At 42.9% G+C, this 13,928-nt stretch overlaps 1 protein-coding gene across 1 annotated transcript in view; it reads left to right on the forward strand.

Annotated features, from left to right (window-relative positions):
* LOC126189843 (cilia- and flagella-associated protein 251-like) overlaps nt 1-13,928 on the forward strand; it is a 794,634-nt gene that overhangs the window by 372,585 nt on the left and 408,121 nt on the right. The window contains exon 12 of the mRNA XM_049930974.1: nt 8,261-8,369. Within this exon, the coding sequence (XP_049786931.1) occupies nt 8,261-8,369 (109 nt within the window). The remainder of the gene's footprint in view (nt 1-8,260; nt 8,370-13,928) is intronic.

Consider the following 13,928-nt stretch of genomic DNA (forward strand, 5'->3'; position numbering starts at 1 on the left):
ATTCCCACCATATCCAACTTTAACCTATCCATTTCCCTTTTTAAATTTTGTAACCTACCTGCACAATTAAGGGATCTGACATTCCACGCTCCGATCCGTAGAACGCCAGTTTTCTTTCTCCTGATAACAATGTCCTCCTGAGTAGTCCCTGCCCAGAGATCCGAATGGGGGACTATTTTACCTCTGGAATATTTTACCCAAGAGGACGCCATCATCATTTATCCATACAGTAAAGCTGTATGCCCTCGGGAAAAATTACGGCCTTAGTTTCCCCTTGCTTTCAGCCGTTCTCAGTACCAGCACAGCAAGGCCGTTTTGGTTAGTGTTACAAGGCCAGATCAGTCAATCATTCAGACTGTTGCCCCTGCCCCCTAGGGGCACAGCATTCATTTGCTGAGTACGGGCTTGGCGACCCCGGGGTCCTGAGCCTGGGACTGGTCAGCGCCGCCAGTCTCCTGTCACCGTAAAGCCCCGACATGCTTCAGCGACCACCGCATGGCGCGGCGGTGGAATGTTGTGTGCTGCGGGGAATGGTAATCTTGGCTTAACCGCCTGGATTGTGAGGAAAGTAAACCTCTATAAAAAACCCTCAATCTTACGGTGTGCTGCGCGCCTATAAGATGCATGGCTGTTGGGGTGGAACAGTCGCAAGCGGGCAACCTCTGGGGCACCTGCCGCACCCCAGTTGTATAATGCTTACTCAGGCACGCGGGGCTCTGTCTGAGCGGACCTTTAGTTCCCTAGCTGCTTATGGGACCACAATGGACCCTTCAACCTCTATGTTTCCCCCTACCAGTGGATTGGGTGGGCCACTGGTAGGAAAACACACCCCATCGAAAAAGCGACTTTATGCTGGGAGTCCTCCAGCGCCTGGTGTTACTAGAGATTTATCAGACTGTCGTAACAGAGCACATGCTAATAACCAGAATGTGTTTTTGATTGTCAAACGGAAGGAAGGTAGCTTTGAGAGAGTTTCTCCCTTTTACATCCACAAGGGTCTTGAGGGAATTGCAGGAACACTGAAATCTGTGAAGCGACTGCACAATGGGACTCTGTTAGTTGAAACTTCTAGTTCCCGTCAAGTCACTTCTCTTCGGAAAGCAACCTGCCTCGGAGAGTATGCTATCGAGACCGAGCTCCACTCTACTTTGAACTATAGTAAGGGTGTTGTGACATGTAGGGACTTGGTGGATATCCCCAAGGACGAGTTGAAATCTGAGTGGGCTGACGAAGGTATTGTCGACGTGCAGCATATTATGAAACAAGTCAATGGGGACCTAGTCAAATCCGACTCGTTTATTCTCATGTTCAATTGCCCGAGACTCCCAGAGCATGTTAAAGCGGGTTTCTTACGTTTGCCAGTGCGGCCATATCTCCCCAACCCAATGCGCTGTTTTAAATGTCAGCACTTTGGGCATACTACGTTGGGGTGCAATGGGATAGCCACTTGTCGTAAATGTGGTCAGCCTGCCCATGAAGAAGCCGATTGTTCATCGCCTGTGAAGTGCGTGAATTGCTCTGGGAGTCACCCTGTCTGGAGCTGGGTCTGCCCCATCTATCTCGAGGAACGGAAGATACAGGAGATCAAAACATCTAAGCGCATCCCCTATGGTGAGGCCAAGAAGCTCTTTAAGACCATGCAGCCTCCTGTGTTTACAACATCTTTCGCTTCCACTCTGCAGAAGCCAGTACAGTTGGCCACTGTTGCTACACAAACAGAGGTTGCTAGTGTCAGCACTAATACCTGCGTTTGCCAGTGCACTTGTGCTGCTGCGGTTGTTTTGCAAACTGCAGCTCTCCCCACAATGTCGGACAAGGCCGTGGCTGCTGACATTGGGGTACTTCCTGCCCCTCACAATATGGCACCTTCTGCCCAGGCGAGTAAAGCTCCAACTGTTGACAAGGTTCTGCATTCTAAGCCCCCCAAGACGAAGACGCCGAAGGTGAAGGTTTTGCCACCTGAGGAGACTAATCAGGGTCAGTCCTATGACGATGCCATCGTACTGTCTGACATCTCCCTTGGGTCGCCATCGGAGCTGATGGACATTGATGTCGACCGGGGGCGATCTTCTCGCCCCAGGAATAAATCTCCGGCCAGTACGGGCTCTCCTCCAAAGCACAGGGGCAGGGTGAAAATTCAGCCACCCTGATCACTGGCTCCCATATTACAGTGGAACCTGAATGGGTTCAGGAAGCATCTGGCCGAATTACAACTCCTTGTACAAGAGCGCCCCTTGTGCTTATGTCTCCAAGAGACACATTTCCGGGCCACTGATGCTCCTTCTTTACGGGGCTATACCGTGTATCGAAAAAATGATCTGATGGGGGAAAGGGCAAAGGGTGGTGTTGCGGTGTTTGTCCATGACATGCACCACTCATCTGAGCTCCCTCTCGTTATGGACTTGCAAGCAGTTGCAGTTGACCTTCTTGTGGGGCGGAGGCTCACAATCTGTTCTGTTTACTTACCGCCTCAGGATGAAATAGACTCTGAGGCTCACACAGACCTTATTACCCAACTTCCTCGCCAATTTCTCCTTCTGGGGGACTTCAATGCTCATAATGTCTTATGGGGCTCTACGACTACTTGCCCCAGGGGTCACATTCTGGAAAGCCTCATGGCATCTGAAGAACTGTGCATCCTCAACTCTGGTGCTCCCACTCATTTCTGTACTGCTTCTGGGTCGTCGTCAGCTATTGACCTTTCCTTTTGCTCTCCAGCACTTGCGGATTCTGCTCTGTGGGAGGGTGCCGCTGACCTCCATTCTAGTGACCACTTCCCCCTTTGGATCCGCCTCCTGGATGAGACTGTGGCATTTCCAGTGCCGCCCAGGTGGAACCTCTGCAGAGCTGACTGGACACTTTTCAGCGATTTAGCTGTTTTGGAACACCGTGCCAGCGTCCACGAATGGGTCGACCATGTTACAGCCGTGATCTCCCATGCTGCTGAATTGTCGATCCCACGGTCCTCAAGTCATCCCAAGAGGCGCCCTGTCCCTTGGTGGACCACTGAGTGCCGCTCAGCCATCCGAGCCCGCTGTGCACCTCTGCACCGCTTCAAGTGCCGTCCCTCAGCTGACAATCTTGCGGCCTTTCGGGTGGCAAGGGCCAAGGCACGGCGAGTGATTAAAGAGAGCAAACGACGGTCATGGCAATCGTTCCTGAACTCCATCTCCCGCTCCACTAGTTCTACAAAAGTATGGGAAGCCATCAGGACAATTTCCGGGAAACGCAGCCAACTACCTGTCATGGCATTGCTGCATCAGGGTTGTCTACTCACGGCATCGAGAGACATTGCCCAGACACTGGCCATGTATTTTGCTGAATCTACTGCCACTATTAACTGTGATCCAGATTTCTGCCGCTACCGCACTGCCATCGAGAGGGATCACTTGGACTTCTGGTCTCCAATTTCTGAACCCTACAACTGCCCCTTCACAATGTGGGAACTGGATTTGGCGCTGTCTGTGGCTCATGATACTGCGCCAGGTGATGATCAAATCCTGTACAGCATGCTGCAGCACTTGTTGCTGCCATCCAACGAAGTTCTCCTGAATTGTTTTAATATGATACGGTCATCCGGCACGTTCCCTGACTCGTGGAGGGAGGCGATTTTGATTCCCCTCCTCAAACTGGGAAAGGACCGAATTCATCCCAGTAGTTATCGGAGTATTGCTTTGACGAGCTGTGTCGGGAAGACATTGGAACGCATGGTCAACCATCGCCTGGTTTGGCTGCTCGAGACCAGGCAGCTCCTTAGCCACTCTCAGTGTGGCTTTCGGAGATGTCGTTCAACTATAGACAACTTGACCCTGCTTGAGGCGGCCATCCAGCAGGCCTTCCTACGTAACCAGCATTGTCTAGGTGTATTCTTTGACACTAATAAGGCGTATGACACTACTTGGCGCCGCCTTATCCTCAATCAATTCCGTCAGTGGGGCTTTCGTGGCCATATCCCCATCTTCATTCGGTCCTTTCTTTCCCGCCGCCTCTTTCGATATCGGGTTGGTAATGTGCTATCTGATTTGTACGTGCAGGAGAATAGTGTTCCTCAGGGAAGCGTTTTAAGTGTCACCCTCTTTGACGTCGCCATTAACAGTATCACGTCCACTATCCGGAGTTCTGCCCAGCACTCCTTGTTTGTGGACGATTCTGCTGTTTTCTGTTCTTCCTCCAGTCTTGTCACTGCTAGTCGGCAGCTGCAGCTTACGATAAAGCGATTAGAGGCATGGACTGCGAAGACGGGTTTTACCTTTTCTGCAGACAAATGTGTGTGTGTTCATTTTAACCGTTCTTGACGTGCTTTTACCTCCCCTGAATTGCGTCTGAGGGACACCATTCTTCCTTTTAGAGACAGGTTCCTGGGCCTCACTTTTGATTCCAAGTTGTCGTGGTTGCCGCACCTTAAAGACCTCAAGGTACGGGTCCTGAAGGCACTGAATATTTTGAAGTGTCTGAGCCATCGGTCCTGGGGAGCAGATCGGGCGCGTCTGCTGCAGTTTTATAGGGCTTTTGTCCGGTCGCGTCTTGACTATGGATGCACTGTGTATGGGTCAGCGAAGCCTTCGAATCTGAAGATTCTTGACGCAGTACACCATGAGGGTATCAGGCTGGCTACTGGTGCCTTCCGTACCAGTCCCATCCCCAGCCTGTGTGCTGAGGCAGGGGAACCGCCGCTCGCCATCTGGCGGAAACTCCTCATGGTGCGACGGGTGTGTCAATTCCTTGCCTGTCCTACCTCCCCTGCATACCCTACTGTTGCCCGACCGCCTATGGAATGTCTCTTTTCCAGCCGTCCAAGGGCAACGAGACCATTTGGGATTTGTGCCAAGCATTTGCTTGAGTCCCTTGGTGTGGAGCGTGTGGCACCCCAACTCCAGGGTTTTACCCGCCTGCCTCCCTGGTTGCTCCAGAGGCCCAGCGTCCTTTTAGACTTGTCAGAGTACTGGAGGAGCTGCACTCCTGCGTTTGTTTTTACCTCCTTATTTTACGATATTTTAAACCAGCATGCCGACCATGTACCAGTATTTACGGATGGCTCTAAACGGGGGGACTCTGTTGGTTGTGCTGTTGTTTTCCCTGATTGAGTCGTCAAGTTACGGCTTCCTGCAGCGTTTAGCATCTTTGATGCCAAATTGTTTGCAATCTTGTGGGAATTGGAGCAGATGAGATGTGTTCCCAGTCTTAAGTTTCTCATCTGTTCTGACTCCCTGAGTGCCCTTCAGACCATCCAACACTTGTACCCAGCGGATACGGTCGTCCAGAACATCCATGATGCCCTACTCCACCTGCAACAGCAGGGGAAGGAAGTTTCTTTCTGCTGGGTGCCAGGGCACGTGGGTATTAGGGGAAACGAACTGGCGGATGTGGCTGCCAAAGATGCATGTTCTTTCCCTCACGTTGTTGAATTTGCCGTCCCCCTCCATGCTGTTACCTCCCTTTTGCGTTTCCGCGTTATGCATCAATGGGAAGAGGAGTGGCTGGCAGTCGGTGAAAATAAGCTGCGTCTGGTCAAGGCCACCACGCGGCCATGGCGTACGTCCTACCAGTCATGCAGGCGGAATGAGGTTCTCCTCACTCGCCTCCGCATCGGGCACAGTCCCTTAACGCACGGTTTTTTACTCCGACGGGAGGACCCCCCAATCTGCAGTGCTTGTGGCGTCCAGATTACTGTCTGCCACATTTTACTTGACTGTCCTCTATTCTCTGACCAGAGGGCAGTGGTTTCCTTGCCACCGGATTTGCCCTCTATTTTGCAAGACGGCGCAACGACTGTGGTTAAGGTCTTACGGTTTTGTGTCCTGTCCAATTTGTTGCCTCGGATTTTAGGGAGAGGATTTTAATGTGCTGCTGGGTGACTGGCTCACCCAGGCTTTAGGTAAGAGGTCCGCCAGTCATGATTACCTACTTGTTTCCCTTCGATTTCTGTTCTCTTTTCCTTGTGTTTCCTTTCCTTTTTTAGTGCGTTTCTTCTCCTCTTGTTTTGCCTCTGTATGTGAGGATTTGTAACTGCGTCAGGTCTGTGTCTTTTAGCCGTTCTCCTTGTTCGCTGTCCGTCTTCGTCCCTTCACTGCATGTGTTCCTGTTTCTATGCGTTTGGGCGCTGATGACCACGCTGTTTAGTGCCCGAAATCCTCAAACCGCACACACACACACACACACACACACACACACACACACACATACACACACACACACACACACACCTGTTGCCCCTGCAACTACTGAAAAGGCTGATGCCCCTCTTCAGGAACCACACATTTGTCTGGCCTCTCAACAGATACCCCTCCGTTGTGGTTGCACCTACAGTATGTCTATCTGTATCGCTGAGGCACGCAAGCCTCCCCGCCAACGGCAAGATCTATGGTTCATGGGGGGGTTTTCACATTTACGAAGCCAAAATTGCATTGTTCACACCTATTATACAAAAATACTTCTGATCATGTCAGAAGCAAGCTTTCAACCCTCACACCCTGTGGAAATAGCTATATTCTGAAGGGTGTACAACTTTTCTTAACGAATAAATTCCTGCTTGTTTTTGTTACATTATTAATTTCTATTATTATTTCATAAATGAATCTAGAAATAAACATAGTAAGCAGTACAGGATCGCATAATTAATAATAGAAATTTCAAGTGAATTTAAAATGTTTGAAAAAAAAAATTTAATGTACGTTCAGAACTAGTACTTTTCAAATATAACATCAAAACTAAAATATTTTATAAATTAATTCCTTTTTGTGAATTTTAGCTTGAAATATAACGTACTGTATATAAAATTGTATGAAAGTTTTCAGAATAGCAACTGAGATAAAATTGACATGTCTGAAATTTGAAAAATAATACTGGTATCAACAATTACTGTTGAGGAATAGTAATGCTCAAGGAAGCTGTCCTGTTACACTCTCCACGTTGCTGTGTAATACAGGGTACAGAAAAAAATCAGATTTTTTAAATTAATAATACCATGGTCAGTACACACCTTTTTAATATATTTATTATGTTATACATTATATTTTTAGAGCAGTATGAATGAAGCCTATAATACAAATTCCTTTTAGGAGCAATATGAACAAAGCCTATAATACAAATTCTTAGAATTTTGAGACTGGTGTTATTTATTGCACTGCACTGTGCAAGTCTTCTTTTGAAACTGTCAAAAAAGACATTGCTCAGTGTATGTGGTTTATTTACATATACCCTTGATTGACAGTATCCCCCCCCCCCCCCCCCCCAAAAAAAAAAAAAAAAATCATGTATATTCTGAGAACATTGTAATTTTTGGCTCATATGAGTCACAAGTGTGAGAAATTAAACACTCTTGGAATCTAACACTCAAAATGTCCATCAGAGTACTATCCGTGTAAGTAGTTACGTCATCTTTCTGAAGCCAAACCATGTTGTTATTCTTTTCCTTTTTCTTCTTAGATAAGGTATGAGGAGATTTTCAAGTATTGACATGTAATGCACTACAAGCACCATCACTGCTTGTTAACCATTCCTCCCAAAAACATCAGGACTGTCTAAACAAGTATGACCTTATTACACACTCCTTCATGATTCCAAACCACATTTGTAAATTTGTAATTATGGAAAGGACATTCATGAATGTCTTTATACTTTTTATCTGACCAACAGTGGAAGCTCTGATTGGCAACATAACCACATAAATGTAGAAGAGGTGTGTCGGTCACCAAAAGAACTAAGTTGTCAGTCATCGCATCAAGCATTTTTCCAGTATACATAACACATTTTGTGTAATCTTAATCATTTAGTTGCATTTTGTAAAGTTGAAAACAGCAGTTACAATGAAGTAATTGTCTTGCACTGTGATCAGAGAGAGGCATAACTGAAATATGTTTATAGGAGCTGAATGGCACTGGCAGGTCCATACAGTGTCTTTTATTTGGTGTTCTGACATAGTGGATGACCTACATGTGTTCACTTATGACATTAACATGCAATGAAAGAAGATATACAGTAGCCAGACACTGACTGGTTGCTTTATTTCTTCAATTTCTTTCTGCCATTTATTTCTGCCTTGCTGGCTAAACTATACAATATGAATAATAGGTAAAATAGTATAAAACAGCCTAAATGTTTTATATATTGAAGCATTACTTTAATGTTTCTTAATAAGGTACATATTTTGTTTATATGACATTTTTGAATTTTCATTGAAATCAGTTTTTACTTTATTTCCTTAATTGTGCTCCATACTGTAACCAGATAATCATTTTTCCTTTCTTTTTTTCCATGAAAGGCACAGAATCTGGCCAAGTTGGACTTGTAAATGTTATGAGGAATGCTTGTGAGTTTCTCCTTGATAGATCAGTAGGAGTCATATCATCAATGGCAGTGCATCCTGAGAAGTAAGTTACTGTATTTTGTTATGTTAATGGTGTATTGATTTCCCATCACCTGTATACCGCATCATCTCCTCATCTTTCTCAACTGCTCTCTCTCTCTCTCTCTCTCTCTCTCTCTCTCTCTCTCTCTCTCTCTCTCTTCCAAAGTTTAGAAGAGAATCAATGTCTCAGCTGACATTATTTTCATTTTTAGCATGTATATTACTTGGAATCACCATCTTCAAGGTGGAGATATATTTTATTTAGTTTCTCCATAGCTCTAAATGATCAGTAACTTGCTTGATAGGTTCCCGGGAATTACGCTGGATAATATTGTAAAAACCGCTCAATATTTCAGCGAGACAAGTGCCCGCCATCTTCAGATGTTACTGTCGCATCGCTGAGAAGCTCTCTAATTTATATGTTGGGTTTCTAGAACAGCTCAGGTGTAATTTCCGGGAACCTATCAAGCAGATGCAGCAATGGGAAAGCCTCAAACAGCACGTTCAGAAACTTGTTTTTTTTATGCTATTTCTGGAATATTTTTGAATATATGTTAAGCAAAGGCCAAATCTAATTAAAACCTCTTATGTAGTGGGCAACATCTGTATTTTTGTATTTTTATTTATGTTTTACATTGAATCATCACATTCCATGTCATAGTAATATAAAATTACCACAAAAAATATTATTCACCACTCATAAGAGAGTACACTTTGGAGAGCTGCATTTGGTGAAAAACTGGTACTAGGCAGTCATGTAAACCTCCACCACTGACATAAGCCATGTCAGTGAAGTAATGTGTTGATGCTACTCAGTTGTATGGAACCAGTGCAGTAAAAGGGGTTGGTGTGAATTCATGGAAGAACAGTGGAAAGGGAGCTGTTGTGTTTGGATGTGCCCATTTTCACACTATGAATGAGGTTGCCTGATTTGTTGGTGTGCCAGTGCTGACTGTCTAATGTGTCTACAAGGAACAGTGTACCATTCACAGCCACATAACACAGCAAAAGAGCATGGTTGTAGAGGGAATCCAATTGGTAGGGACAATAGATAAGTGACATGCCTTTCCAATGTCAATTGTTGTCAGTGAACTCATGTTCATCTCAGCCAGTTTCTGAGTGAACATTGTGAAGGGATCTGTGTTCAGTGGGCATTTGGGTTCATATTTCCTACAAAATGCCATTGCTCTCACTGATACATAAACTGTATATTTTCAGTTTGCCAAATAACATAGAAACTGAACAGCAGCTGATAGGAGATGCTTATAATAGTCCAATAAGCCATATTTTGACTCTTTTTCAAATTATGCAAGGCCCTGATGACACTGACAGCTCAGTGGGGCATCTAACACACAGTGTACAGAGAACATAGTTCAGATTAGAGGTTGTTCTGCTATGTTTTGTGGGTAGTTTTTGTACCATGACTTGAGTCCATTCATACAGATTACTGTGATCATAAACCAGAATGTTTATTTCAATATTTTTGGTGACTTAGAGTTCTTCAGCACTGTTGTGTTGCTTGTGATGTGGATAGTCCCATATTCAAAGGTGACAACAGCCACTTTCACAGGGCAAAAAGTTTCCATTCCTGGACTGTTAAATGTTCAGTCTCCCTATCGCACCTCAGATGGTCCGCTAAATCACTCAATCCTAAACTCATAGATAATGTCTGAGATCAGCATCTGCAGTTTGACAGCTGTACAAGGATGTAATCATCAGTGACTGGCTTAAGCTGGGTATGGTATGCCTGAAGGACATTGTTGACAATGTTCCTTGCAATCCTGAGGCCATTATCAAGGCTAGATGTGGTATGACACAGTTTTGACTGGGAGTAACTAATTTTTTGTCTGAAGTGCTTATCATAGACATGATTCACTGAAAATGGAAATAAGGTATTCATTTTGTGAGATTAAACATGTCTCTTTTAGAGGAAGAAGGCTTTACGGGCAGAAAACATACGAGTTGGTAACAAGTTATAGCCAAAAGTGTGTGCTAATAATGTGTTATAAGATGCATTCTAACACAATCTGAGTAATTGGGGGTTGGGGGCACAGAGATACTTACTACTTACCTACGTATTTCCGTCTTTTATAAGTAGGCATTAATATTGTAAGTTTCAGCTCTTCACATATTTCTTGACATTGTTAGACTGAAAAAATTGGGAAATAAATATGGTCTCTATAAAGCTTCCTTAGGCATGTCCGTAAATATAAGAATGGCTGTTTCTCAGTCATTTAATAATAATGAACTCTGTTTTTATAGGGTAGATACTTCTGGATAGGTGTGAGGTTACATTATAATATTGTACACTCAGTACATGGAAAAGATCTGTGACTGTGCAAAAAAATTAGGGTTAATTTTAGTATATGTTGTGCTGTACTGCTGCTATGTCACAGTAGTGAGTGTGGAGACACTCATGTAGGAGTATTCACTTGATCTGGGCCACTGTTGAGAAAATATGTTGGATTTCATAAAACCATTCAAGATAGTTTAAAAAGATTATGTAGAACTAACTGGAGAATTGTTGCTTTTGGCAATCATATGTTGATTTTCTGTCATTTGTTAGTGATCAATGCCACAAAGAGTTTTTGATCCCCAGCTTTTTATTGTTACTTGCACAAAATATGTCAACAAAATTTAAATTTCATAGTGCTGGAGCCATTGAGACATTGTTTTTATGCCCAACAACATACATTCAGTGATACAGATACAAAGTTATAATAAAATGGCCATAACTGTTGACTAATATACATATAATTGAGTGTTCAGTGTTTCTGACTGTAATTCAGGGGATCTGGGTTTGATTCCTAGTACTGCCAAAGATTTTGCCTTGGTGGGAGGACTGGAATTGGGTGCACTCTACCTCGTGAGGCCAACTGGAGGGCTACTAGACTGATTAGTAGTGGTTTCAAGGTCAGGAAACCCAACAACAGCCTGGAGAGCAGTATACTGATCACATGCCCTTCCACACTGCAATTGATGATGCCATTGGCAGTCGGTTGGGCCCAATTGACCTGCCTAGGGCCAGAATGTAGAACTTTATCTTTTTACCTACTATTTTGCAGAAGTAGAAAAAACACACACATTCACAGAAGCACAGCTCATGTAAAAATGGCCACAATTTTCTCTGGATGTGTTCCCTTGATACTGTTGTGTGTGAGCATGATAGGTGTGTAAAGCTGGAAAACTCTAAAAATGAAATTATTGAGTTGCTGCACAGACTCATTGGAGCTCTTAAAGATGAACTAAATTCCTTAAGAGGAAAGTTGTAGACTCAACAGTGAAAAAAGCTAATATGGTGATGAAAATGTGGATATAATAAAGAAATATATTTATTCTTAAACCTTTAAGTGACACTGGTAAGTTTATACCACTGGTCTTAAATGATACGTATGACTTTATTCAGTGTGGGCAATCAATTTTATAGGTATTAATACATTCACAATAGTTTCTCTGATAAGGATGAGTACTATTTTTATATTTGTAAGTCAGGAGGCTTGAGATATAAGCAAACTAGTTCATAATGGTTTGAATATTTTCCAGTAATCTCTGAGTCACGTGATGCCAAAGCTGGTTTGCATTTGTCACCTATAGATTTAATCTCCTGATGTTTTCCAATGTAAACAGTGGTAACTTCAATTCACAGTATTATTTTCTGCAGGATAAAGTATAAAATCAATAAGAGAAATTTTCTTCTGCACTGACAATTAAGAAAATAGATTATTGTGAATCCAGTTCCTTGTTACTTCCAATTTTACTGATTATGTGATGTGAAATGCTTCTTTTAATGAAGAATTAACATTGCAGATGCTATTTTTCACAGATTATCTTGAAAATGTTGGCTGCTGAGATAATATAAATTATTTCTGCTAACAGTGCACATGTAGAATGATTACAGAAATTTGGGACAAGATGAAGATAACTTATGCACACATTTGAATGTAATAGACATATTATTTAAACAATGGAAAGTTCAGTTAGGGATGTCAGCATTATTCCCTTTGAAGGGAAGGTACACAAACAAATCATTGGCACAGCCGTGGGCAGCTGCATGGCACCCCCATGCCAAAATGTTTGTGGGCTGTCTACAGGAAACCTTCCCAACCTCCCGAAACCTCAAACCACAGTCTGGTTCAGGTTCATTGATGATATTTTCATGATATGGACTCAGGTCTAAGACACTCTATCCTCATTCTTTCACAACCTGTACACCATCTCTCCCATCAACCTCTCTTGAACCTTCTCAATGCAGCTCAGTATCTTCTGGGTGGACATTGACCTCCTCCTCTATGATGGCTCCATCCACACTTCTGTCCACATTAAAAACCATCAACACCAACAGTACCTGCATTTCAACAGCTACCATCCCTTCCACACTTAAAAATCTCTCTGGCCACCCAGAGATGGGGCATCTGCACTGACAAAACATCCTTTGCCCAGTATGCTGAAAGTTTCACAAAGGCCTTCATAGACAGGCACTATCCCCCAGATCTAGTCTGCATACAGATTCATGTGTCAGATCATTCCACATCAAAACACCCACCAATTCAAAGATTTGTAACACTCTATTTCATATTTTCAAAAAACTTTGCGTATTTGCGTATACTTATAACATACAAACTTCTGCAAAATCTTTTTGGTCTCAGACTACAACTTTGTTTTACACTGAATTTTTTAATGTAGTGGTATTCTGATAACCAAGCTCTGCAAGAATGTCAATGCAAAATGGTACTTATCTACATAAATGCCCATAACTCAGGTGTTTATAAGGTTTTGATTTTGATATTTTTTTTTCAGAAGTTAAGTAGGGCATGTAGTTAACAAATGTCCAGTTATTGAAGCAGTGAAGTTACAAAGAAAATTTTAAAAAAGGATTAATGTATTTCAATATTCAATTTCAGAAAAATTGTGAGGATGTGAAAAAATGCTTACATCACATTTATCCAACCTGCTTGGAACCTGATTTTGGTCTTAAATAATCACCTAGATTGCAAGCTTGCAAATAAAATAAAAAACTTAATGGGTCTTCTGCTAATTGACATGCATTTCTGAAATCAAAGTACTTTTTGCTGTGAAGGATAAATGTCATTTTAAGTAAGTCCATCCACTCATTGTCTCACTGCCTCAGATACAAGGGTATCAAATTAGCATATTTAAATATAATTTATTCTAAGCAAACAAGTTAACTTTCAGTGTGCAAATTTATTTCCTTCCATTTGACTAATACAGTAATTTTTAAAGGGCTATAACATATATGATTTATGTGTTCAACCAGTCACCTACTGACAGTCAAAAAAAGTGTTCTTAGACAGGAGTATCTTGTTTGAAACCTTTATGGGCTTGAAAAGGATGCTACAATTGATGAAATTCATTGTTGAGAATAACTGACATACAAAAAGAAGTCTTTTTAGACTCAGTTGTTCTTTGTCTTTCTGTGAGACTTGTCATATCTGTTTGTGGCGCAACTCTATCATTCCACTTACATTAAGTCTGTTTTAAGTGACCTAGTGCTCAGTTAACTACTGTGGAATATGTGAGTTTATGCACTGTTGGAAAATTACTAAAAACACCATGTCATTTG

The sequence above is a fragment of the Schistocerca cancellata genome, chromosome 1 (genome assembly GCF_023864275.1).
Source record: "Schistocerca cancellata isolate TAMUIC-IGC-003103 chromosome 1, iqSchCanc2.1, whole genome shotgun sequence".
Classification (NCBI taxonomy): Eukaryota; Metazoa; Arthropoda; class Insecta; order Orthoptera; family Acrididae; genus Schistocerca; species Schistocerca cancellata.